This window comes from Artemia sp. Qi Xiang Cuo, chromosome 2 (assembly GCF_049724085.1).
Source record: "Artemia sp. Qi Xiang Cuo chromosome 2, ASM4972408v1, whole genome shotgun sequence".
Classification (NCBI taxonomy): Eukaryota; Metazoa; Arthropoda; class Branchiopoda; order Anostraca; family Artemiidae; genus Artemia; species Artemia sp. Qi Xiang Cuo.
In genome coordinates this window covers 55688122-55711323 of record NC_142795.1, presented here as the reverse complement: position 1 = coordinate 55711323, position 23202 = coordinate 55688122, and the positions used below count along the sequence as shown (strand labels likewise).

The following is a 23202-nucleotide window of genomic DNA, read 5'->3' as shown; positions in this document are numbered from 1 at the left end:
GACTATCTTATAAACAGTGTTGTATAGTTGCTGGGCTGTGAGGGGACATCAAAAACCATCTTATTCCAACACATTGTGAGTGCAAAACGGAATATTACATTTGCATGTTTGTCTACAGAGAGTGAGGGGGATGAGTATCTTTTAAGAATAATACTGATCAGATGACTCCCTTTCTTTTGAAAAATAACTGAAACAAGGATCCAAAATTTCAGTTTTAACATTTGAACTCCTCCATTCACACATGCTTGTTTTTAACGGATGTTATTCATCAGGGGAAATTGTACCGAATCAATACCGAATCAAGCCTGACCTTTGAATCAGTTATTGAGTTTCTATTGCTTGTTTTACGGAGCAAAAATATTGTGTCCGTGTAGACTACTGTTCTCCGCCATTGAATGTCCTAGCCCTAGCCCATACTTTTTGAGAAAATTGGGCGAACGTTTCACAGAACCAATAAAATGTTTCAGATGTCATTCGATTAAAGGCTTGAAAATAAACGCATTTCTTATGTCAACAGAAGAGTTTTAATCACGAAAAAGTATAGAAAGGCGTTAAAACTTAATACTAATAAAAAAAACATACTAAATGTCAGGAAACTATGGCCCTCCTCAATCCTACGTTCTTCAAGCTTAAGTTAACTCACCTTTTACTGATTAAAAAAAAAATATAATAAACACACAAGGTCCATCTCATTAAGCGGATTGGTGAAATACGTTCTAATCTAGGATTTACTGTTAGCATAGATCATTTCAAGATTTGGTAGTAAAACGAATCCGCTCCAGATTTATTATTGAATTTAGCTATGTTGTTTGCCTTTTAATTTTTAAGGTTTTATTATTTAGTTCGACATGATAAATAAGCTGACTTGAAGCTTACCTTATTTAAAATAGAAGGAAACATAGTTAAACATGCTGAATCAGTTCTATTGAGGCATCGATTGATTAGATCTCTGAAATTTATTGCTTAAATGCATTATGTAATTAATCGATGAAGAAGTCCTCTGTGGTTAAGGCCATTCGATACCTTAAAAATCATTTTGCGAGTCTTAGTGTCGGTTGACCGTCTCAAAGACAAATTAAGACCGTCTCATTAGTAAATTTTTCCGGCACCGGAGGGATGTCCTAAAGTAATGTCGGTAAAAATTGATAAGGGAACTTGAATGTGTCAACAGTTTGAAAGGCTAACGAAAGATTAGTAAAAAAAATTCCCTTACTTATTGTTAAGCGAAGCGCTGTCTATTCAATGAACATACAGAATGAATAATGCGTCTCCGTGTTGGCAAGGTTTTCAATCAAAGTTGGTAGCACCATGTGCTGTCAAATTGATCAAATGATGCTTCCTTTGGGTTGACAATTCACATTTCAAAGCAGGTATGCTAGAATATTTTTAGGAACTGCCCTTTCCCGAACTTTAAAAAGGATATTTTGATCTGTTTAATCGAAAAGACAAAGTTACACTCTCTCTACTGATGCAAGTTTAGTTAAATCCGAATAGCTCTATCTCCGCACAAAACGGTAAATCTAAATGATTTTTCTAAGATTTCTGAGAAAGTAGGCACCGGCTTTTAGGCTTCTGTCGTTTATTTGAATCTCTTATCCAGATCTTCAGGTTATGGCAAGACCGCCCAATCAATTCTAAATAATTTGGCAGCACAAACTAAAAAAATGTTTATAATGGACGAGATAGGGAAAATTTACTAATCTAACTCTTAACTAATAATAAATGGTCAAAAGTTCACTTAATAGGTTTATTGATTCTAGATAAGTCTCGTGAAGCAAATGGTTGTGTTCTTGTGCATTGTCTTGCTGGGATATCCCGGTCACCAACTGTTGCTGTTGCCTTTGTTATGAAACATTTACGGTTGCCCTTTGAAGAAGCTTTTAGGTAAGAATCGTCTAGTCAGAAGGGTTCATTCCATACAAATTTGATTTTATTCCTAGCTAATGTAACAACTGAGGAACGACCGTTAGGACTTAGGATTCTTGGTCGTTTAGTAGTGCCAATAATGAATTTAAAAAATCGATGTCAATGCAAAATATAAAATTCAGTGTAGGTTTGTGTATGAACACTGAAAATAAGCTAAATTAATCGAACTAGAAAGCTATAGAAATATTAAAATATATGTAGCCAAATATATTAAGATGGCTATAGGAACTCGAAGCAATTTTACTGAAAAAAAAACAAAAAAACAAACGGGGAATCGACATAAAATGACGTCACAAGTATGGTACATCATGCGAGGACCAAAGGCCCGAACTGTCAACCCTTGGGAGCGAAATGAGCGAAGGGAGGCTGCAAAAAGCATGCGAAGTGGACCCTTTTCTCACGAAGTAGCCTCGCTTCACTCATTGTGGTCTGAATTGTGGGTCTTCTGCCCTCGCAAATGTACCTCCGTAAATGGCACCTGCCTCGACCGGTATTTGGGCCATCAGCCTATGTACTTTTTTAGCCTCACTCTTCTTACTATGGTAGGCAGCTCAGGTCTTAGACCCCTGCAAATGTGTCTTGGAGATTTCATAGTCAGAAGCCGTTCTTGTGGCTGTAAAATTATTGTACAAGATTTCTCGTTTCTAGATTGAATCGTTGAATTATTTCTCAGTGTACAAACCACAGTTTATATAATTATCCAGTATGATCTTTCCCTATCTCACCCATTATAAAAACCTGGACCGAGGTGCGAGTGCTCCAGAGAACGTTTTTGCAGATATAAACACAAGCGGAATTAGATCTTTTCACGGGTAGACAAAGAATAATCACCTGCGGAACAAGTACTGACAAAACCACTTGGCCGGCTCAACCAATAAGTGGACAATAAGTGCAGAAATAAGTGGGAGGAGCTTTTTGTTCGCACCGAGAATGAAGAGCCAGAAATCATCTGCGTTAAACTTACTGGTATATTATATAAACTGTGGTACCAACAAACAGAAAGACCGATAAGCGTACGGATGGTTATGTTTAAAAATTTGATTTAAAAAACTGTCCCTAAATTTCTGCTTCTGTTTACTAATCTTAACGTCGTCAATCATTTTACTTGTTTCTGAGCTGATAAGTAAAATTTGGTGACAGTTTCACTTTCAACAAAGTAATGTATTGTCGTAAATTGTTTATGGTACTTGAAGTGGAAAGATCCTGACATGGAATTACTAGAATGCAGCAGATGCTGCAACCATAATTAATTGACTTGGACTTGACGCTCTATTACCTTCCAATTTATTTATTTTGATAAACATTAAGTGGTTGGCCTCTTTTGAACCTAATATACTAAACAGATAGAAGCAAGATTCCTTATTTTATACGACGTTGAAAATCTTTGGCTGCAAACTCTGCAGAGGTAATCGTATAGAGGTGCCGTTGTCGCCAGCTCATTTGCCAGCCAGTGTAGAAGAACTTAAGTCTAAGTAAATAAGGAATATTCTGTGTATTTTTCAGATTTTTGTCGTCTTCAAATCCCCCCTCCCCTGTCGGAAGCGAGCTCATTTGATTTGACAAAATCATGCCACTAATGGTTCTAAAACCTCGGGACTAATTAAAATCGGGACCGCTTCTTTAAATGCTTAAGAAGAATTAGAAAAGCGAAAGAACTGCTTCCTGTATTAGTTCTACCTTTCTTTCCTGACAATACGCTGTTTATTGAAACAGGACTTCCAATTTCCAATTGAATGAGCCCCCCTCCTCCAAGTTTCTATTACCACTCATTCTACAAAAATTGGTATGGGAAATAAACAGGAGAGACACTTTTCTCTTTCCTATTTGCCCCCTTCCTGAAACTGGGGGCACTTTGATAGTTTAACTATCAAACAGTTCAACGAACTGTAAGTAAGGAGCGACCCGGCTCAATAGTAACCGAAACTCTAAAAACCGGAATTTTGATACCCATAGACACATCAATAGAATCAGATTTTTCTGCTGATTTCAAATATATAAGTTTCATTAAGTTTAGTTTTAACCATCAAAAGTTAATCGCCTCAGAAAATTTGCCTTATTTTCGAAAAAAGGGGAGACACCCCCAAAAAGTCATAGAAGTTTAATGAAAATCACACCATCAGATTCAGCGTATCAGTAAACCTTACTGCGAAAGTTTCAAGCTCCTATCTGCAAAAATTTGGTATTTTGTATTTTTTGTCAGAACAAAGATCACGGATGCGTGTTTATTTATTTTTATTTATTTATTTTTTTTTATTTCCCCAGGGGTGATCGTATCGATCCAATAGTCATAGGATATCATGAGAGGGCAAATTCAAACGGAAATTAAAAGTTCTAGTGCCCTTTTTAAGTGACCAAAAAAAATTAGAGGGCAGCTTGGCCCCCTCCCACGCTCATTTTTTCCCCAAAGTTTTCCAATCAAAATTTTGAGATAGCCATTTTATTTATTCAGCATAGTCGAAAATCTAATAAATATGTCTTTGAGGATGACTCAATCCCCCACAGCTCCCGGGGGAAGGGCTGGAAGTTATGAACTTTGCCCATTGTTTACATATAGTATTGGTTAATGGGAAGTTTAAAGACGTTTCAGGCGGGATTGTTGTCTGATTGGGGGGGGTTGTCGGCGGGGGTTACGGGGGAGGATCCTTCCATGGAGGGTGTTTTCTTGGGGGAAGGGACATTTCTATGAAGGGGGCGCCGGATTTTCCAACATTATTTAAAAAACGATCAGAAGTTAAATAAAAAAAACTAGTTTTTTCAACTGAAAGTAAGGAGCAACATTAAAACTTAAAACAAACAGAAATTATTACGTATATGAGGGGGTTCGCCCTCTAGTTAATACCTCGCCTTTTTTGCTAAAGTTTTTTTTAGTAGTTTCAAAAAAGCTATCTATTCTAATTAACCGGCCTTTGTGATTCAGGGTTTTGTGATTCGAACAAAACTCGAACTTTAGCGGAAAGAGCAAGGTATCGACTAGGGGGCAAACTCCCTAATATACGTAATAATACATACGAATATACAAGTTTGTTACGTAAGTTAATTCGTAGGTTACGTCAGAACAAAATTTCAAGAAAGCCATTTAGCTAAAAAAGTAAAATTAACGTGCAAATTTCGTTTTAATTATTCATATACGGTGAGCCAAAATCAAAGCTGCATTAATTCAAAAACGTTCAGAAATTAAATAAAAAAACAAGTTTTTTTAACTGAAAGTAAGGAGCGACATTAAAACTTAAAACGAGCATAAATTATTCCCTATATGAAAGGGGCCGTCCCCTCCTCAATACCTCGCTCTTCACGCTACAGCTTGAATTTGTCACACAACTTTATTTTTTAAAACAATAAAAACGTTAGAGTAAAGAGTGAGGTATTGAGGAGGAGACAGCCCCTTTCATATACGGAATAATTTCTGTTCGTTTTAAGTTTTAATGTCGCTCCTTACTTTCAGTTAAAAAGCTTGTTTTTTTTATTTAATTTCTTAACAAAGCGGTCACGGTGTTTTTGTTTTTTTTTTGCATGGTTGGTATGCATCTTATATTTTTGGGTTTTTGTTTTTCTGAAACTTGTATTACAAGCAGAAAAAAAGCCTTTGACTTTTTCTTAGCTTGAATAGTAAAGAACGAGCCACAGGGAATCAAGGAGCTGAGTAACTCGTATATGATATCATACCTCAGAGAAGCAATTTTTGAAAAGATTAGTGTGTTGCATCATTTTATTGAAAGATACTTGTCATATTGTATCTTCGTATTGTATATTAGGAAAACCTTAATTGACACTTTATAAGAAAGGTGATAAAAGTGAGTGTGGTAATTATCGAGGCATTAGTCTGGTCTCTGTTGGTAGTAAATTACTTAGTAATATGATACTGTTTAGACTGAGAGATGCCGTAGGCAAAGTTTTACGAGAAGAACAGTGTGGTTTTAGAAAAGGTAGAGAGGATGTGTCGACCAAATTTTCACTCTTAGGCTAATAATTGAGAAGTTCCTGAGTTGTCAAACACCTTTGGTCCTTAGTTTTATAGATTATGAGCAAGTGTTCGGTTCTGTTGATAGAAGTGCTTTAGTAAAGGTTTTATCCTTGTATGGTATACCAGACAAATACATTAAAGTGATTTGTGCTTAGTACGAGAATAACATTGATGTGGTTAAGGTAGGAAATGAGGTTAGCAGCTGGTTTTCTATTAAATCAGGAGTTAAGCAGGGTTGAGTTCTATCCCCCTTTATATGGATTATTTTGATGGACTTTGTCTTAAGGAGCAAAGGAAAGGCAATGATAGACCACGGAATCAAATGGGGAGGAAAAAGTCTCCTGGACTTAGATTATGCTGATGATTTAAGCATCCTAGATGAAAGTGTGAGCAAAATGAATGAAGTTTTAGAGGTTTTGCGAGTTCAGGGTGCTAGAATAGGTTTGAAAATTAATGTTAATAAGACTAAGTCACTAAGGTTAGGAATAAGTGAAGATGAAAAGGCGACGTTGGCAGGGGCGCCAATTAGGGGGGGCAGGGGGGGGCCCTGGCCCCCTCCTAGACTTTGAAAATTACCTTCTTATTTATATTTCACAGCTATTTTCTATTTTATCAATGTGCTATATTAAACCAGCAACTGGTCCAATAAATACGACCAACAAACTGGTGCCCTAATTATATAATCTTGTTTTGAAATGTCTAAGAGCGAGCGCGTCTACACTATTTTATTTCCGAGTAGGGTTCATTCAAAACTAAGCTTCATGTGGCCAGTACCCGTTTCGTTATTGTTCTTGTGAAGAATTTGTTGTAAACTATGAGTTTTGTATATTCCCTTTTTTAGTAGCTGGGGAAGGAAATATGTTCTAGGGTTTCAAGGGGGTTTTGTTCAGCAGATTCTTGACATTGTTGAATAGTTTATGGGAAGACTAGTCCTAGTGGAGTGTATGGGACTGTTGTGAACAGGAAATGTAAGTGATTGGCTTATGGAGTTTCTAAGCGGGGTAGTTTTACTGTGGAGTAAGGGAGTGATTTTCTAGGTGATTTTCTACGTGTTTCTTCAGTTCTTCTCTTGCAGTGTCTGAGTGAAGTCCTTGTCTACAATTCGTTTAAATATGAGTAAAAAGCGACAACACACTTTGGATTTTTTTTCGGTGAAAATGCAGAAGAAAAATGAAGAAACTTTAGTGCAAGAAACTGGCAATAGTGTCAGCGCCCAAAGTCTCGGGTTAGTTGAGATAAATTCCCCCACTTGTGACAGAATTTCGGAAACAAGCAGAACAATAAATGGCTCAGATCAACATGAAAGTTCGGTCTGCATCGTTGAACCCCTTGCAGGTTCCAGTAGCAGTCAACAAACTCTCTCAGATATCTCTAGGACTCGTCACGACAAACCAGCTCAACCTATTCTTGAGAGATATCCGGCTTCCACTTCTAACGGAAGGAAATTCCGTGCACATTATTATAAGACTTATGAATGGATTGAATACTACAAAAATTTGAAGTCCGTGTTTTGTTTTGCTTGCCGCCATTTTTCAATGGCGACTCTAAGAGCTGGAGAAACTGCTGGAAAAAGGGATTTCATTGAATCAGGATTTTGCAAGTGGAAAGACAGTTCTGCTCTATTAAAGCAACATGATGGTTCTGAAAGACATAGGCATTGTATGTCAGCATGGACGGAATTTAAGATAATGAGTACTGATACTTCGAAATCTGTAGCGAATGCCTTAATTCAATCCAGATCTCAAGAGGTTCAGGAAAATAGAGATCATGTGAATAGTTCTCTGATAGTTCCAACGGCAAGGCAGCGTGTGAAGCAAAAGGACTACTGGACAAAATCAACTCTGCCTCTTTTGTTTCAACTTTACACATAATGGAAAAAGTATTAGTCATTGTAAATTGTTTATCAGAGCAACTTCAATGTGGAAGTTTGTTGATTTATAAGGCACTTGCACTGATTTCTGGAACATATGAGACACTCCAAAAGCTGAGAAATAAAAACGAATGGAACAACTTGAGCAAAAACATATCTGAATTCTTGGCTTTAAACGATATCCATGAATCGAAATCTCCACAATCTAAAACCAGTGCTCTAAGCAAGAGAAGTCAAGCCATTTCCATTCATCTCAAAGACTTTCTTTCAATCTCAACAACCGGTAAACGCAATATCAGTCAGCCAGTTGAATCAAACTGCAGTAAACTTCTGTACTTTGAGGTAATAGATCGTTTCACGAGTGAGATGGACCAACGTTTCATGCAGAATATGCCTCTGCTCGATGCTTATCTGCCTTCGACCCCTCAAGTTCCAATTTTCTCGAATTTTCGAAAGTGGAAAGAGTTATGTGTCATTATCAAGAGATTCTCGGTGCCGATGACTATGCCATAGAATACCAGCTTTCTCTTGCAAAGCTGCATCTGTTAAAAAGTGATATTTCAAAAATGGATCTTCTTCGAGCTATCGAAATCTTATCCGACCTCCCAGTTGCCTATTCTGCAGTGCTAAAACTTATGAAGCTAATTGCTCCTTTACCTGCGACCACTGCCATTAATGAACGAGTCTTCTCAGCTTTAGAGCGTGCGAGAGACTATCTGGGATTGACAATGGAAAACGACAGACTCAGTAATCTCATGATAATGGCCGTTGAAAAAGAAGAGTTAAAGAAACTGGATTTGGATAGATTAGTTGACAATTTTGCCAAGCAGCGACCTCACCGCTACCTTCTGTTTTAGGTTTGTTTTCTAAATGCTGTTCTTTTTTTTGCATCTTAATAAAAAAAAAATCGAAAAAAAAATCCTTGCCCCCCCCGACATTTTCGTGACTTGGCGCCACTGGACGGTGGGTAATGAAAAGATTGATGAGGTGGACAGCTTCACTTACCATGGTAGTATTATCAGTAAAGATGGTGGGAGTAGTGAAGATGTTAAAAGTAGAATAGCCAAGGCTCTGGGTGTTTTTTCACTGTTAAAAAAATTTGGAAGATTAAGAAGATAAGTCTGCAAACGAAGATTAGAATATTAGAAGCTACAGTAATGAATGTGGTCAAATATGGCTCTGAAGCATAGGCGCTCAGAAAAGCGGAGGAAGATTTGTAGATGTTTTCCAGAGAAATTGCTTAAGGATTGTTCTGGGTACCCGGCTGACTGACAGTATTTCAAATAATAGGCTATACGAAAAATGTGGTTCAATACCGCTCTCTGGGGCTATAATGAAAGAAATGTTGAGGTAGCTAGGGCACGCTGTGCGGATGAAGGATGACAAATTGCTGATGATTGTTCTTTTCGACCAACCGTCTAGGGCTAAACGGAAAGCAAATCGTCCTCGTCTGGGGTGGGAGGACGTCATAAAGACAGATTTAAAGGAAATGGGAAATTCGTGGGCGGGGGTAAAAAAGGAGGCTTTGAGTAGATTGGGATGGAGGAGGAGCGTGCGTAGCTGTGTTGGCCTCAGGCGGCTTGGTGCTTCAGTGCGTTGTTAGTAGTAGTAGTAGTTATTGTATATGAAGATGTAGTTTTTGTCTAAACTTTGCGTTTTATTTTGTAGGCTATTCTAAGTTTTGTTTCTTACATGAAGCACGTAGATATAAAATTAGTTAACGTTCCACTAACGGCAATGAAAAAAAAAGAAAACGAAAAAGAGACAGTCATTGTGCGTCCCATGTGAAAAAGAGATTATCTTGTTGCTCAAGATGGGGGACTGTAATTGTCCTAAAATTAGGTTTTGGCCATGGTGATTCCAATAGTACATTTTCATTCCGATCCAACACCATTCTTTGAGGGCTGTCAGCGAGGCCGTATATAGGATTTTTTGGAGGGGGTGCAAAAAAAAACTTTTAAATAATGCATAGAAATGTGTTTTATGTTTTATTACGTTTACATTTTACTACGTTTACAATTTTACTTCATTACGTTTTTACGAGACGAATAAACATTTTATTTTTTTTGGGGGGGGGGGCATGGTTTTAAATCCCCTAATCCCTCGCCTAATACGACCTTGGGTGTCAGGCGATTTTTTGAAATTCCCACAAATTTGTTTTCGTAACGAACTTTATCATTAAAGGTAATAAAAATAATAGTTACCATTTCCGAATCAACTTCAAATGGTGATTGTACCTTGACAGTTATTTTCAAATACGTTTCTAAATTCTTGGATACTAAGAGCTAGGGTTCGTTCTTTACTAGGTTGTCCCTAAGGGGGCAGTCATGAATACAAAAAAATAATGTCGAAGATGGGCTAGACAATCAAAGCTTTCTTCCAGTGTTTTAAGAGCGCGTGCGTGAAAATGATGAAGTGATTTTTATCAAAGAAAAGGTAACTATTCTTAGCAAACCATTTTACATTTCTAAAGATATGCCACCAAGTAACATTTTAAGTGAGCTAGTTAGTAACCACAAATATTATATTGAAGATTGAGAAAAATAGAAAGAAATCCTATTTCAAGAGTTGAGATAAAATATGGCCGTCAGGTATGCAAAAAGTTACCCGTTGCCGAAATCGACAAAATTCCAAAAGCTGCAAACAAATTCAGGGATAGTGGAAGCACTGTCGTGTTTTTTTTCTGACAAAATCTGATGGAAAAATTCACTACACCATGAAATCTGCCAAGTAGCATGGCTACTATGCTACCCCGCTTTTTGTATGCCGGATGGCCGTAATTAATGAAATACAAATGTTTTTAGCTGCTCAGTTCTTCTTAACATCATACTTTGTCATCTGCTTGGTCTATGCTTGAACTTCTCATATACAAACAACATAGATAGTAACATGTATGATGAAAGATTGATCTACCGATCGACGTTAAAATTTCTCGCAGTTTTGACTTTGGCTCTTCTTCGAAGGATTCGGGCTGTGCCATCCATTCTAATACTAATAGAGATAATATATGGACCGACAAAAACGCAGTAACTCCCCTTGCTATACTCGTAATACTTGTCTTTTTAGCTTGAAATGATCTAGCTAGTACAGTAGTACAACCTTCTGTGTAAGCATTATTGGCATTTGGGTTTCGGATACAAAGATCTGTGCTATTCATATTCATTGCGATACAGCACGATAGTGGGACCTTAATCCCCTTCATTATGGATGGAAATTCTTTAGGATTGGATTTATGAAAATAATCCCATCGTTGCTCTGATGACACAGCATCAAAATACGCATTATATATTGCGAAATTCTCTGTTTTGCCCTCTAGCCCTGACAATCCACAACAATGTAAGTGCTGGTGGATGTAATTCAACGTGTCCATCGTATTGTTATTCAGAGGGTAGTGTCTGCTTATTAAAGATGTGAACACGGGCTCAGTGTAAAAATTCAGCTTTTCTTCAGTCAAAGTCAAAACAAGTATTGATACAAGTAGAGGAAGACAGGAATAAACAACTACCGTCATGATAATCAATCTCCTTTCTGTCCTTAAGCAAAACAATCCCACAAGACTAACCAAACAGAGGACAGAAGCTAATAAAAGAAAAGGGACTGCAATTACTTTGGGAGTTTCAAAGGCATAAACAGATTTAGGGTCAAAAACTAGAACAGCACAAAATGATGAAACAGACAATGAGGAAAGAAAGTAAATTATTGACGTAATCCATGATAGTATTTTGAAAAAGGTTTTCACTATTGAAATTTTGTCATCCACTTCCTCCTCATCATCAGTAATAGTATCGTCGTCGTCTTCTTCGTCATAAGGCATTTCTAAAGCTCTAAATAACCTTGCTAGCAACGTAAGGAGCGTTGAATTGTGTCATCAATTTGAAACTGGAAGTAAAATAACCTGCAAATAGTTTTTTTTTAACTTAGCCTCTTGATAAATTTAACTCTTAGTTGACTTACTTTTGCTTTTTACAAAAATTCAAAAAAAAAAAAAATGTGTTCTGAGTTTAGTCAACTTTTCTAGCCAAACACATTTCTACAAATTTCGGTCCAAAAGAGAAATCAATCCAGAACTGCAAAAATGAGATTTTTCGAGTTGAGGGAAGTTCATAAATCCATTAAATACAGAATATTACAGTCCCCTTGAAACTACCAATATCAGTCAGTCTGCAAAACTGTTTTCCAAGATAGGGACGAGGAATGTTTAAAGAAAAGGCTTAGGCCAGAAAAGGGCCGTGAATATGTTCTCATTGTTACTACATTGTGCGCCTTCTTAAATAATATGAATCCAATAACGAGACTAATTGAATTGTCTTTGGAAATCTGCAAAAGAACCCTAGAAAAACGATTAAGGATAAATGGTGTGATGATTTCATACTATAGAGGCGCGGGGGGGGGGGAGAAGATCTAAAGAAACAGTTCGAACGATCTTTGTCATTAGCACATCCACTAGAAAGTGGTTTCTGCTCTTAATCAAACATGTTTAGAAGTAAAAGCTAGTGTTCGGTGTTTTTTGGTGCCCGGACAGAGGGAAGGGTTCTAAATTCTTATCATTTGGAAATTTCCCTGAAGACATATTCAGATATTGGCCATGCTTAACGGAAACAAGATCTAGTGTCTAGTTACGCCTTTTGTGGATTAGGATTTGAACCCCTCTGGGAAAGAAAAAGGAACGATGGTTCCAGAAATCTTGTTATCAAGACATCTTGTTTTCAAGGCAAGTGAGGGAGCCCTAATCATTAGATCACTTGCAAGAAGAGGTTATCAAACCTCGACTAAACCTGGTGGAAATTAGTAAATAACGTCCTAATTCTGCCTTTTGTAGATCTGTACTGAAGGGGGTTGGTTGCTGAGACGGCTCCTAAATCTTTGTCATCAGAATTTCTTGTAGAAAATGGTGTGAGGTCCTAAACAAAGTTGGTGGTAAGTAATGGCTAGCGTGCTATCCGTGTTTTTGTATTTGGGCGTAATCCAACGTGTGTGGAGCGGATGGGGGCTCCTAACGTAGTTTCAGGAACTAATTTAGAAAAGTTGATTGTAGTATGCGTCTCCATCCGTTAATTAACTATTAATCGGGAAGTTCATAACGACAGGTTTATTCAATGCCGCCGCAAAAGTGATCTGAACAGATAATTCAAAAAACAATGTGTTCACATATCTTCAGCTTGACTGTCCCAAATCAAAAGATGCGTTGCACATTTCCCATGACTTAGGACATTAAAAGTAGTAGAAGAATCGAAATATTACGCTTTTATTGCAATTTTGTAGAAACTCAAATCATCTTTAGTTTACCTTCCGACAAGAAAAAGAAAATTAATTGCTGATTAAGTATACCGAATAGCTTGTAAAGTTTCACGCTCGTTGCAATGATATTAGCCAAGCATAGTGTTTCTCGAACAGGGCTTAACGAAAACCTAGGGTTCTGCAGAAGGCCCGAAGAGGCTTCCGTATGAGGACGCCACGTGAACCCTGAACCTCACTTGCCTCCTATAAGCACAGCCCTCCCATCTGGGGGTACTGCGTAGAGAGCAATGTGGCTTCGATGTATTTTTTCCCAGACACTTTGTATAGAAGGTGTGGCCATAGAAAACTTTGGCTTGGGTACATTCGATTCGTAATTAAAAATTATGGTTTTCTTTTAAGAGTTAATAGTAACTGGAGGGCAAATAAAATGCAATTTTGACAAAATCTGAACTGTTTGGGTTTTTCACGCATTTTTATCTATATGACCCTATTGGATCATACTAAATTCCTGGTCCAAAAAATGTGGTTCGTTTTTCAATATTCGGAGGCATGTCGGCAAAAAAAGTATCGTGGTTGCAGTAATAGTTGCAACCTAGTAAAGAAAGAACTTTAGCCGATTGTAGCTGAAAACTTAAAAACATGTTAAAAAAATTTGTCAAAATGGGTAGAATCGCTATTTGAACCTGATCCGAGAATGGTCACTATTATTTCTAATAGTTTTAATATTAAAATTTTATTTTTAAAACAAATTTACATAATGACCTAGTAAAGTGCGAACCACTGCCCATAGTACCCAAAATTAAAAAAAAAAACGTTTAGAAAAAAAAATTACCATCTGACATTGATTCGGTGATGATAACTATTATCTTGGTTCGCCTTAAAAGTAAAAGTTTATTACGAAAAGAAATTTATGGGGGTTATTTAAAAAACTGAAACCCCTCGACAATGGCGTCAAATCAAAATGAAAAGTGTACCATTGGAATCAGTATAGTCGAAAATCTTATACAGGGAAATTACAGTCTCCACCTTGAACAACAAGGAAAATCACTTTTGCATGGGTTTTCTTTTTTGTTTCAGCATGGCTGGTGGGTTACCAGAACATCTTAGAAACGCTTAATGGCTCATTCAAAAGCTATTTCTCGCATCTACGTGTTTTTTATAAGTTTTGGCCTATGCAAGTGTCATATGGCACAAAAATGGCACTTTCTCTGCCATTTTTAAAGAGATGGGGGTAGCGGGCTACCGAAACATCGTAGACAGATGTTTATTAGCTCACATAAAACCTATTTCTTATATCTACGTTTTCCCTATAAATTCCACCACCTGCAAATGCCAAATGGCACTAAAAATGGCACTATTGGTGCCATGTTCAAGTGGAAAAGCTGGGACTAGTTGTCATCTAGAACATCTTAGAGAGATGTTTAATGGCTCATTCGAAAGCTAACGTGCTTTTAATCAGTTCTACTATCCGTAAGTGCCATATGGCACTAAAACGGCACTTTTGGTGCCAATTATTAAGTGGAAAGGTTGGAAATATAAAACTGTACCACTGTAATAGTTATGGTCCAAAACCCTTAACTGGAGATTTACAAGAACCCCTCCCGTATACTCCCCTTCCCAGCCTCATTAGTAAGTCTCACTAGTCCGTCTGGAGAATTCACTATGAACTCTTTAAGACGGTTAGCAGACGTTGAGGCTCGCAAAATGATTTTTAAAATATCGGATGTTCTTAAGAGGAAGAAATTTATAGAAGAACAAATGATTGAATCTCGAAACTCCAAATGACTATTCCTCGACGTACCCCCTCCCCTCCTCATGTTCGCAAAAGTTTCCCTTCACCAAATATAATTTAATGCCCTCACTATTTACAATAGAAACTTTTATCAACTCAATGTTTGATAATAGCCAATTACAAATGTATTTTTGCTGAATTAGGTCCAATAACTAAGCTTTTGGTGATGACATAACTCTCCATAGTATTTGGGAAAAGGGCTGTAAGTCATACAACTTGGCCCTACAAGAACAAACAGATTGAATTCGATTATCAGCCGCCGTAGTTCAGTTCTAGCACGTTAGACTTTGAATCAGAATGGCAAGGGTTCAGTTCCTTTATCAGGCATTTTTATTTCAATCATGGTTTTATGCCTCACATTATTATTTTTCAGCTAATTCACCATTTTTGTTAGTTTTTTTGTGAATTGTTCCATGTACTATTTTTGGAACAAATTACACCCCGGACCCCAACCCCTTGCCACTTAGGGATTGGAGAAGTGCAGGTATATGGTTTTGGAACCGCTCAAAGTTGTATCTTCAAAGAAGGAGTAGTTATTGTTATATCTATTTATTCATATTATTTCCATTTTTACTATTTAATAGACAGAATAAACTATTTGTAATGTATATAGAGAAATCATAGCACTAAGAACCTATTTGCATATTTTTTTTTTTTTTTTTTTTTTTTTTATAGTTTTCTGGTTGTCAGGTTACTTTCCAACTTTTCTTGTTTAATGCTATTCCACGCCTGTATGTCTAATTTTTTTAGGTGTTTATCAGGGAGGGGGGAAGGGGGATATGTTTAGTGAAATAAGGTAGATATACCAACTTTTGCTTAGGTTTTGAAAACCTTAAAAATATTAGAAAAATAGTTACTCTTTCCTACCTTTCGAGGTTTCCCACCTTCGAAAATCGTGTACACCATTTTGTGTAGCATGGATTTCTCGGCATTATTTGAAAAAAAGATAAGGAATTAAGTAATTTTTTTCAACTGAACGTAAGGAGCAACATTAAAACTTAAAACGAACAGAAATTATTACGTATATGAGGGGGCTTCCCCCTCCTTGAAAAAATTAAGAAGATCATTGTATTGTTGCTTCTACATTCAATTCAAATTAAAAATGGGCAAACATTAATTTTAAAAAAAAAAGTTTTTTTTAGGGAAGTAAAGAGCGAAGTTTAAACTTAAAGCGAACAAAAATTATTGCTTCACAGTCTATCTAACATGTATCAATAAAACTAGTACAAATAAACCAAATAATCATATTTCCTTATGTTTGTAACATTACAGAAAACTAGTGCTTTACTGAAAACACAAAACCAAGTATAAAAAACAAGAATTTTGATTTATTAGTTAAAAGTGAGTACGTAGCCTGACAACAACAAACTAATCTGTAAAGCTTTTCATAGTCTTACACCAGCTGTGATATCAGTAACTCAGTATACAATTAAATTTATCTTAAAAACATAAGCATAAAAAAAATTCCTTTTTGAATAACCGCAGTCACCGAACAGCAGACAGAAATATTGGATTGATTTATCAGGTAACATTTTGGTCTCACCAGCTATAATGCCAATAGTGAGTAATAAACAATCTTGAATTGTAAGAATTACGCTCAGTATTACTCAAAATGAAGATCAAATAAGCCATAATATGAACTCTGGAAGTCCGATAATTTCTCTCTATTCAACAGAAAATTTCAAGATCATTGGACTGAAGCATTGTGCAGAAGTGTTACCAAATTAAACGAAAATTAAGCAACAATCCTAAAACGGTTTATTTTTATACTGTAAAATGTGTCCTTAATCGGTTTACTTTAATTGTACCAAAACTCCTATATTGTTTTGTGTTTTCAGTAAAGCGCTAGTTTTCTATAATCCTGCAAACATAGTGAAATATGATTATTTGGTTCATTTATATTAGTTTTATTCATATATGTTAGATAGACTGTGAAGCAATAATTTTTGTTTAATTTAAGTTTCAACTTCGCTCTTTACTTCCCTTAAAAAACTTTGTCTTTTAAAAATTAATATTAATCTACACTTACATCGAAGAAATCTTAAAGACCAGTTGAAGCAAAATGATTTGCGCAGGCAATAACTATAACACCTAATAAATTGGCTTATATATTGAGGTATTATAGTACTAAGGAAATATGTTATTCTACGATTTCTGTAGTCTCTTGAGTTGATATGACGCAAAAAGTGTCTTGTCACAGAATACTATCCAGAATGCCGTTAGCAGCTTTTATTTTCCATGTTTGGTATTTATTTTTTCCCCAAAAGCTTCATTTGAAGTATTTAAAGTCAACAGTGACCTGGCAACCCAGTAGCAAAGGTAACTTAATAAAATTGGTTCATATTGATTTCAAGTGTGCCAGATGTTCAATTCGAATCTTTATATTAATGCTGGATGCCAAACACCGGCTCGTTCACTATACTGTTCACGAAGCATGACATTTGCCCAACGCCCAGGGAATCAATAGGATCTTAACTAACAGCTTCCTAAATAGTACCAACCGGAAGGGTCTGATTCACAGATTTATTTTCCAACGAAGTCATAATTTGGCAAGACTTACTTGTGTAGGTATTCCCATACCTTGACGCGCATAAGGCAGTATTAGTTATCCTACAATCATAAATGTTCCGGACCAGTTACTAAAGCTCCTCCAGGTATCTTCATTGCACCAGCATTCTTTTCAAGAAGTTGCCCTAGTGTGGTCCTCTACCACTTCGTCATTCGCCAGAAAGAGGGTTTTCAGCTTCAGACATTAGCAGACAGCTTCCCATCCTTCATTAGTGCTTCCAGCATCTCCAGAGCTTTCTGTGACTTTCCTTAGTTATCAAGAGTTGTTTTGCCCTTGCTCTATTTTTGTACTCTATACTCTCCCTGTCCAGTGAACTACAGCTCCTTTTCTCAGGCGGTTATTTTCAACTGCAAAAGTCGTTACTTTCAATGCCCAGGTAGACGAGCTTTTCTGGAAAGCTCATAATTGAATAATGCGGTTTCTCGGTAACATTTCTGAGTATCTCAATATCGTACTTTCTCAATGACTAACATAACATTAGAGGTAGTGTATAACAAGCTTGAGCAAGAGACTGTCAGAGCTTGTTGGTCACCCTTGGAGAATACTGTTTAGCAGTAGTGATAGTTCAACACCATAATAACCGTCAACCATATGCATATAATGGAACAACGCATCTCCTAGGTGGGATGTCAACAATTGTATAATTCGCCCTTGGATTATTTCAGAAGCTTATGACACTTAAATATGGTACAAGTGTTTCAATTAGTCACCAATTCCAGTGAACTGTTTTGTGCGGCCAAAACTTTTTTTTTGAGTTTTAAGAAATTCACAGTTTCTTTCTTTTATTTTAACATGAGATCCATCATTTCAAACGACCTTAACCTTTTCTGCAGTAAATGACGTCCTACAGTAGCTACTAAATATCGTAAGTAATCAAAGTTTCAACAGTGACCTCTGCTCAGTCAGTGGTACTGAGCTTTTTTGAAATATTCCTGATTTTCATCAAGGGTTTTGTACGGTTGTCGTTAATGCTACACGGCATTGATAAATGTATTCTAGTGCTATCCGCTATAACAAGATATCATTTACAGCAAGTTATCCTTGGAAATTGGCACATACTTCTCCCAAAACTGATCTTTAGCAAACAATTCAATCCAAAACTGATCTTTAGCAAACAGTTCAATCTAAAACTGATCTTTAGCAAACAATTCAATAAAGAGGCAAGTTTTTTCAACGGAAAATCAGAAGCAACATTAAAACTTAGAACGACCTGTATATGAGGGGGCTTCCCCTTCTTTAACTCTTACTCTTTACGCTAAAGTCTTAAAGTTCTTTAAAATGCTTCTCATTCAAAGTCGTCCGTGAATGTGTTTGATCAGTCTTTCTCAAAGAATTGTAACAAAAAGAATGAGGGAGGGTTGAGGAAGGGGCAGCTTTTTCTAATTTCTGATCATTTTTAAAATCATGCCTGAAAATCCTCTTCCCTGTCTGAAATTTTCTGTGTGAATGCCGAGTCGCTCCTTACAATTCGTTACCACGAACAGTTTGAAAAAAAAAAGTTGACTTTTCTTTTTTTTTTGAATAGAACAGAACAAACCATGACCAGCAATTCTTGCGGTCATGCTTACCCGACAAATAGTCATAACTAAGGATAATTAGTTTAAAGATGGTCTAAAGTTTGAACAGTTATTAAAACTTTGAAAAACTTTGCCAACACAGCACAAAATCTGTGGTCGCCAAGGTCAGCAGAAACTAGGCTTGACTCGGAACTTGGTTCAAATTTGAACCAACTTTCAAGTCCACTCTAACAATCTTGCTCTTAAGTGGGAATTGGAGTCAAAGTTTGACTCACGCCTTGCCAATCCTGTTCATTTGATGCACAAAAATTATTCTCGTACAAATATTCTCTCTTTATAATATTCTAATAGTGTAATTCTTGTTTTGATCTGACATTATTTTCACGAGTTAAGGACTCTTAAATTTCTTATTACTGGACGTGATCGTCTCTTACTAGGTTGCTAGCTACTGCTGCAACCCGGATTCAGGATTATTATAATCAACATGGTTAACAAGCGAGTCAAACCAAGAATCCAGAAAAAGAATAGACTGAAAAACCAAAAAATAAGAATTCAAGGAGGAACGCCTTTTCATCCCTTAGAATCTATTGAGACTCAGTACTCATATCGTATAATCAATGATAAAATTGACAAAGGAGGAGAAAGTACATGCGTAAGCGAAGTGCATAGTGGAAGGTCTTTTTCTCACCTAGAATCTATTGAGGATCAGTATTCATCTGGAAAATATTGTGCTATTATCGACGTGAAAACCAACGAAGGAAAAGCAGGAAGTACATCCATTGGTCAAGCAGCTAGCTGAGGGAGATGCTAACAATTATTTTGTTGGAATAATCAACATGGTTGGCAAAGAAAATCAAACAAGGCATCCAGAAAAAAGGAATCCTAAAAACCGAAAGGAAGAGTGCAAAGTGGAAGGCCTTTTTCTCACCTAGAATCTATTTAGACATAGCACTCATCCGGAAAATAGTGTCCCATGATAAGTGCAAAAAACCGATGAAGGAACAGAAAGTCTATCCATATGTAAAGCGCTAGTTGAGAGACATCCTAAAAATTATAAATGGAGAATATAAATATAATGGAATATATATATATATATATATATATATATATATATATATATATATATATATATATATATATATATATATATATATATATATATATATATATATATATATATATATATATATATATATATATATATATATATATATATATTCCATTATATATATATATACGATCCTGACAATATTTTCCTGATTTTCGAAAAAAAGGGGGAAACAGCCCCTAAAAGTGAAGTGATCAAGTTTCAAGCTCCTATATGAAAAAATATGGAATTTTGTATTTTTTGCCAGTAAGAAAGACCACGGATGCGTGTATATATTTTTTTTCCCCCCAGGAGTGATCGTATCAACCCAGTGGTCCTAGAATATCAGAAGATGGCTCATTCTAACAGAAATTAAAAGTTCTAGTGCCTCTTTTAAGTTACCAAAAAATTGGAGGGCAACAAGGCCCCCTCCCCGCCCCTTTTTCCCAAAATCGTCCAATCAAAATTTTGAGATAGCCATTTTGTTCATCATAGTTGAAAGACCCAAAAACTATGCCTTTGGGTATAACATGATCCCCAAAAGCCCCAGGGGAAAGGTCTTTAAATTATAAAATTTGCTCATTGTTGTCGCATTGTATTTGTTATTGAGATGTGGGCATACATTTTCAGGTGGTGGGAGGGGGGACAAATTTTTTGCTGGGGGTTTTCCACGGGGGTATTTGCCATGGGAAGGGAAGTTTCCAGGGAGTGAGCTTGTCACGGGAAATTATGCACTAGAGGAATTTGCTAGAATTGTTTTACAAAATTATTTTTATATGTGTGGCTTTCTCTTTTCCGTCTCAATTTTACGCCCAGAGTAGTTAAGTGTAATTGTCCGGTGTAAATTTCCGCCAGGATTGAATTGTCTAGAGGATATTTCCGTGGGGAGGGGGTTTTCCGTGGACGTGGTGCCAGATTTCCTGGCATTATTTACAAAAACGATTAGAAATTAAATAAAAACAAAACAAGTTCTTTCAATTGAAAGTAAGGAACAACATTAAAATTTAAAACGACAGAAATTATTACGTATATAAAGGGGGTTGTCCCTTCCTCAACACCTTGCTCTTTACGCTAAAGTTCGAATTTTGTCCAAATTATTGAATAATGACTCCTGAAACACAAGGGTCGTTTAATTAGAACAAAAAGACGCTTATTTAAAAATACTGAAAAACTTCAGCGTAAAGAGCGAGGTGTTTAGGAGGAGGCAACCCCCATTATATACGTAATAATTTCTGTTCGTTTTAAGTTTTAATGTTGCTCCTTACTTTCAGTTGAATAAACTTGTTTTTTTATTTAATAAACATAAAATCATGGTTTGCAGCTGAAGCTGCTTAAAGTGCGAACCACAGCCCATAGTAGGCTAAGCGACACAAGTGGTGCTTTAATTAATACAAATGGCTACCATGAAATTTCAAATCTAGTTTACGGAGAGCGGAGCTCAATATGTTAGCTTAATAAATACGTAACTAAAGGAAAAAACAACAAAAGTAATACGAACATATTCAGACAAAAGTAAGACAAATCAAGAAAAGAAGCACTTAAAGGTGAAAAGAAGAAGAAAAAGTAGAAAAAAGAGCAATGGTCATCCCAGCTTGAGCATAAATCAAACTAAAATTAAAACTAAACCAATCATTCCTAAGTCCCCACACTCCGATAAGGAATAGTCTTCAAAGCTCAGACGGTACTTCCCAAATCAAATAGTTGAAATAGTTGATTCTCCAACTTCTCAAGACAGCACTGTTATTTGTGGCAACGTTACGCATATTTCTTTGGAATGTTAAAGCGAATTAGAAAGTAAGGACTATATTCAATGCTCTTTTTATTTAAACAAGAGCTCTTGTTGACTTTTCCAGTTTCATCGCCTTAACTAGGCAAATATCTTTTTGTAAGGTTGTTTGTTTGTATTATTTACACAATTTTCTGTTGTATGTATATTTAAGAAAAGAAAAATCGAATAAAAATCAACTTAGAAAAATTAAGTCTTTGTGATGGAAGTAAAGAGCTAAGTTTAAACTCATAACGAGCAGGAAGTAGATAGCAGCGTTTGCTGCAACAAGGATTGAAAAAACTTCGTTTTTATTTTAAATAGTCGCTATCAAAGTTGAGAACCTGATAGTCTGGACAGCAAGTCGTAACAGAAAAAGACACTGATCTTTATAATTAGATACAACAAGGTGTATAAGTGGTAAAGTAGAAGTGAAATAAGAAGAAAATGCGAAAAAATGCCAAACAGATGGTGTAACGGAGAAGCCAGTTCAATGGAGGTAAATACAAAATGAATAAATAAATCCCTCAGGATAGCAGGAATAACACTGACGATTTTGTAAAGCTATCCTTGGGTAGTTTTTGATATGTATTTTATGGAAATTTGATCAAAATTTAAACTCCTTCTATTTTTATTTGCAATTAATGGAATTCGGCATGTTAATATAAACCTTTATGTTTCTGAAATCGCCTAGGGAGTCCATCTATTCTACAGTAATCAACAGTACAGCTGCAGGCTGAAGAATTGAAGAGATCTGTGGAGAAAACAGGTTTCAGAGGGGGGGGGGGTGAGGTATGATTTCAGTACTTGATTTGTATCTTGGGTGAAAAATTAACAACTCAAACCTGGTCTCATTTGGGAAGAATGGAAAAGGGCACAATTTCAAACGCATCCGAGCGGTTTGATACAGCCAGGTCGATAATGATCGTACGATGTACTTGAACCCAAATCATGGACATAATATGCCATGATTATGTATTGGTGAACAAATGGTCATGCTAGGGAAGATTTTTCAGATAGTATTGACTTGGCAACGCTTATTTCAGTATCCGACCAAACCTCGCCAAGAAAAAAAAAATAGTCTGTATTCCTTAACATTTTGCTCTCTTATTGACTCTTATGGTATATTCCCCACCCCCTCGTTATCATGTATTCAACTTGTAACGCTGTAACGGTGTCCTAAATTAAAGATTGAAAACTTTGTATTTAGTAGACATTTGGACTCTGAAGGCCATAAAAAGACATGACAAAAATCTTAATTTTCACATCGATGAGTCATGTCTGGCATATGCGCATTTATCCAAATTTGGTGTCATTTAGTCTTTTGATTGCATCAGAATTGTAAATATGTTTGACTTGAATGAATTAAATATTGGTAAAATTTGGAACTGCAATAATTGCATTTGATGAGTTAAGAATCATTTCAGCTTTTCCAGTTTTAAATACGTACCTATTCTCAATCTGCCTTATTATTTTT

At 36.2% G+C, this 23202-nt stretch overlaps 2 protein-coding genes across 7 annotated transcripts in view; one reads left to right on the top strand and one right to left on the bottom strand.

Moving 5' to 3' along the window:
* LOC148955395 (uncharacterized) overlaps positions 1-23202 on the bottom strand; it is a 284254-nt gene that overhangs the window by 168680 nt on the left and 92372 nt on the right. The window lies entirely within an intron of this gene.
* LOC148955397 (dual specificity protein phosphatase 8-like) overlaps positions 1-23202 on the top strand; it is a 110931-nt gene that overhangs the window by 67966 nt on the left and 19763 nt on the right. For all 6 annotated transcript variants that reach the window (XM_089101962.1, XM_089101947.1, XM_089101948.1 and 3 more), the window contains exon 7: positions 1761-1884. In XM_089101962.1, the coding sequence (XP_088958088.1) occupies positions 1761-1884 (124 nt within the window). The remainder of the gene's footprint in view (positions 1-1760; positions 1885-23202) is intronic.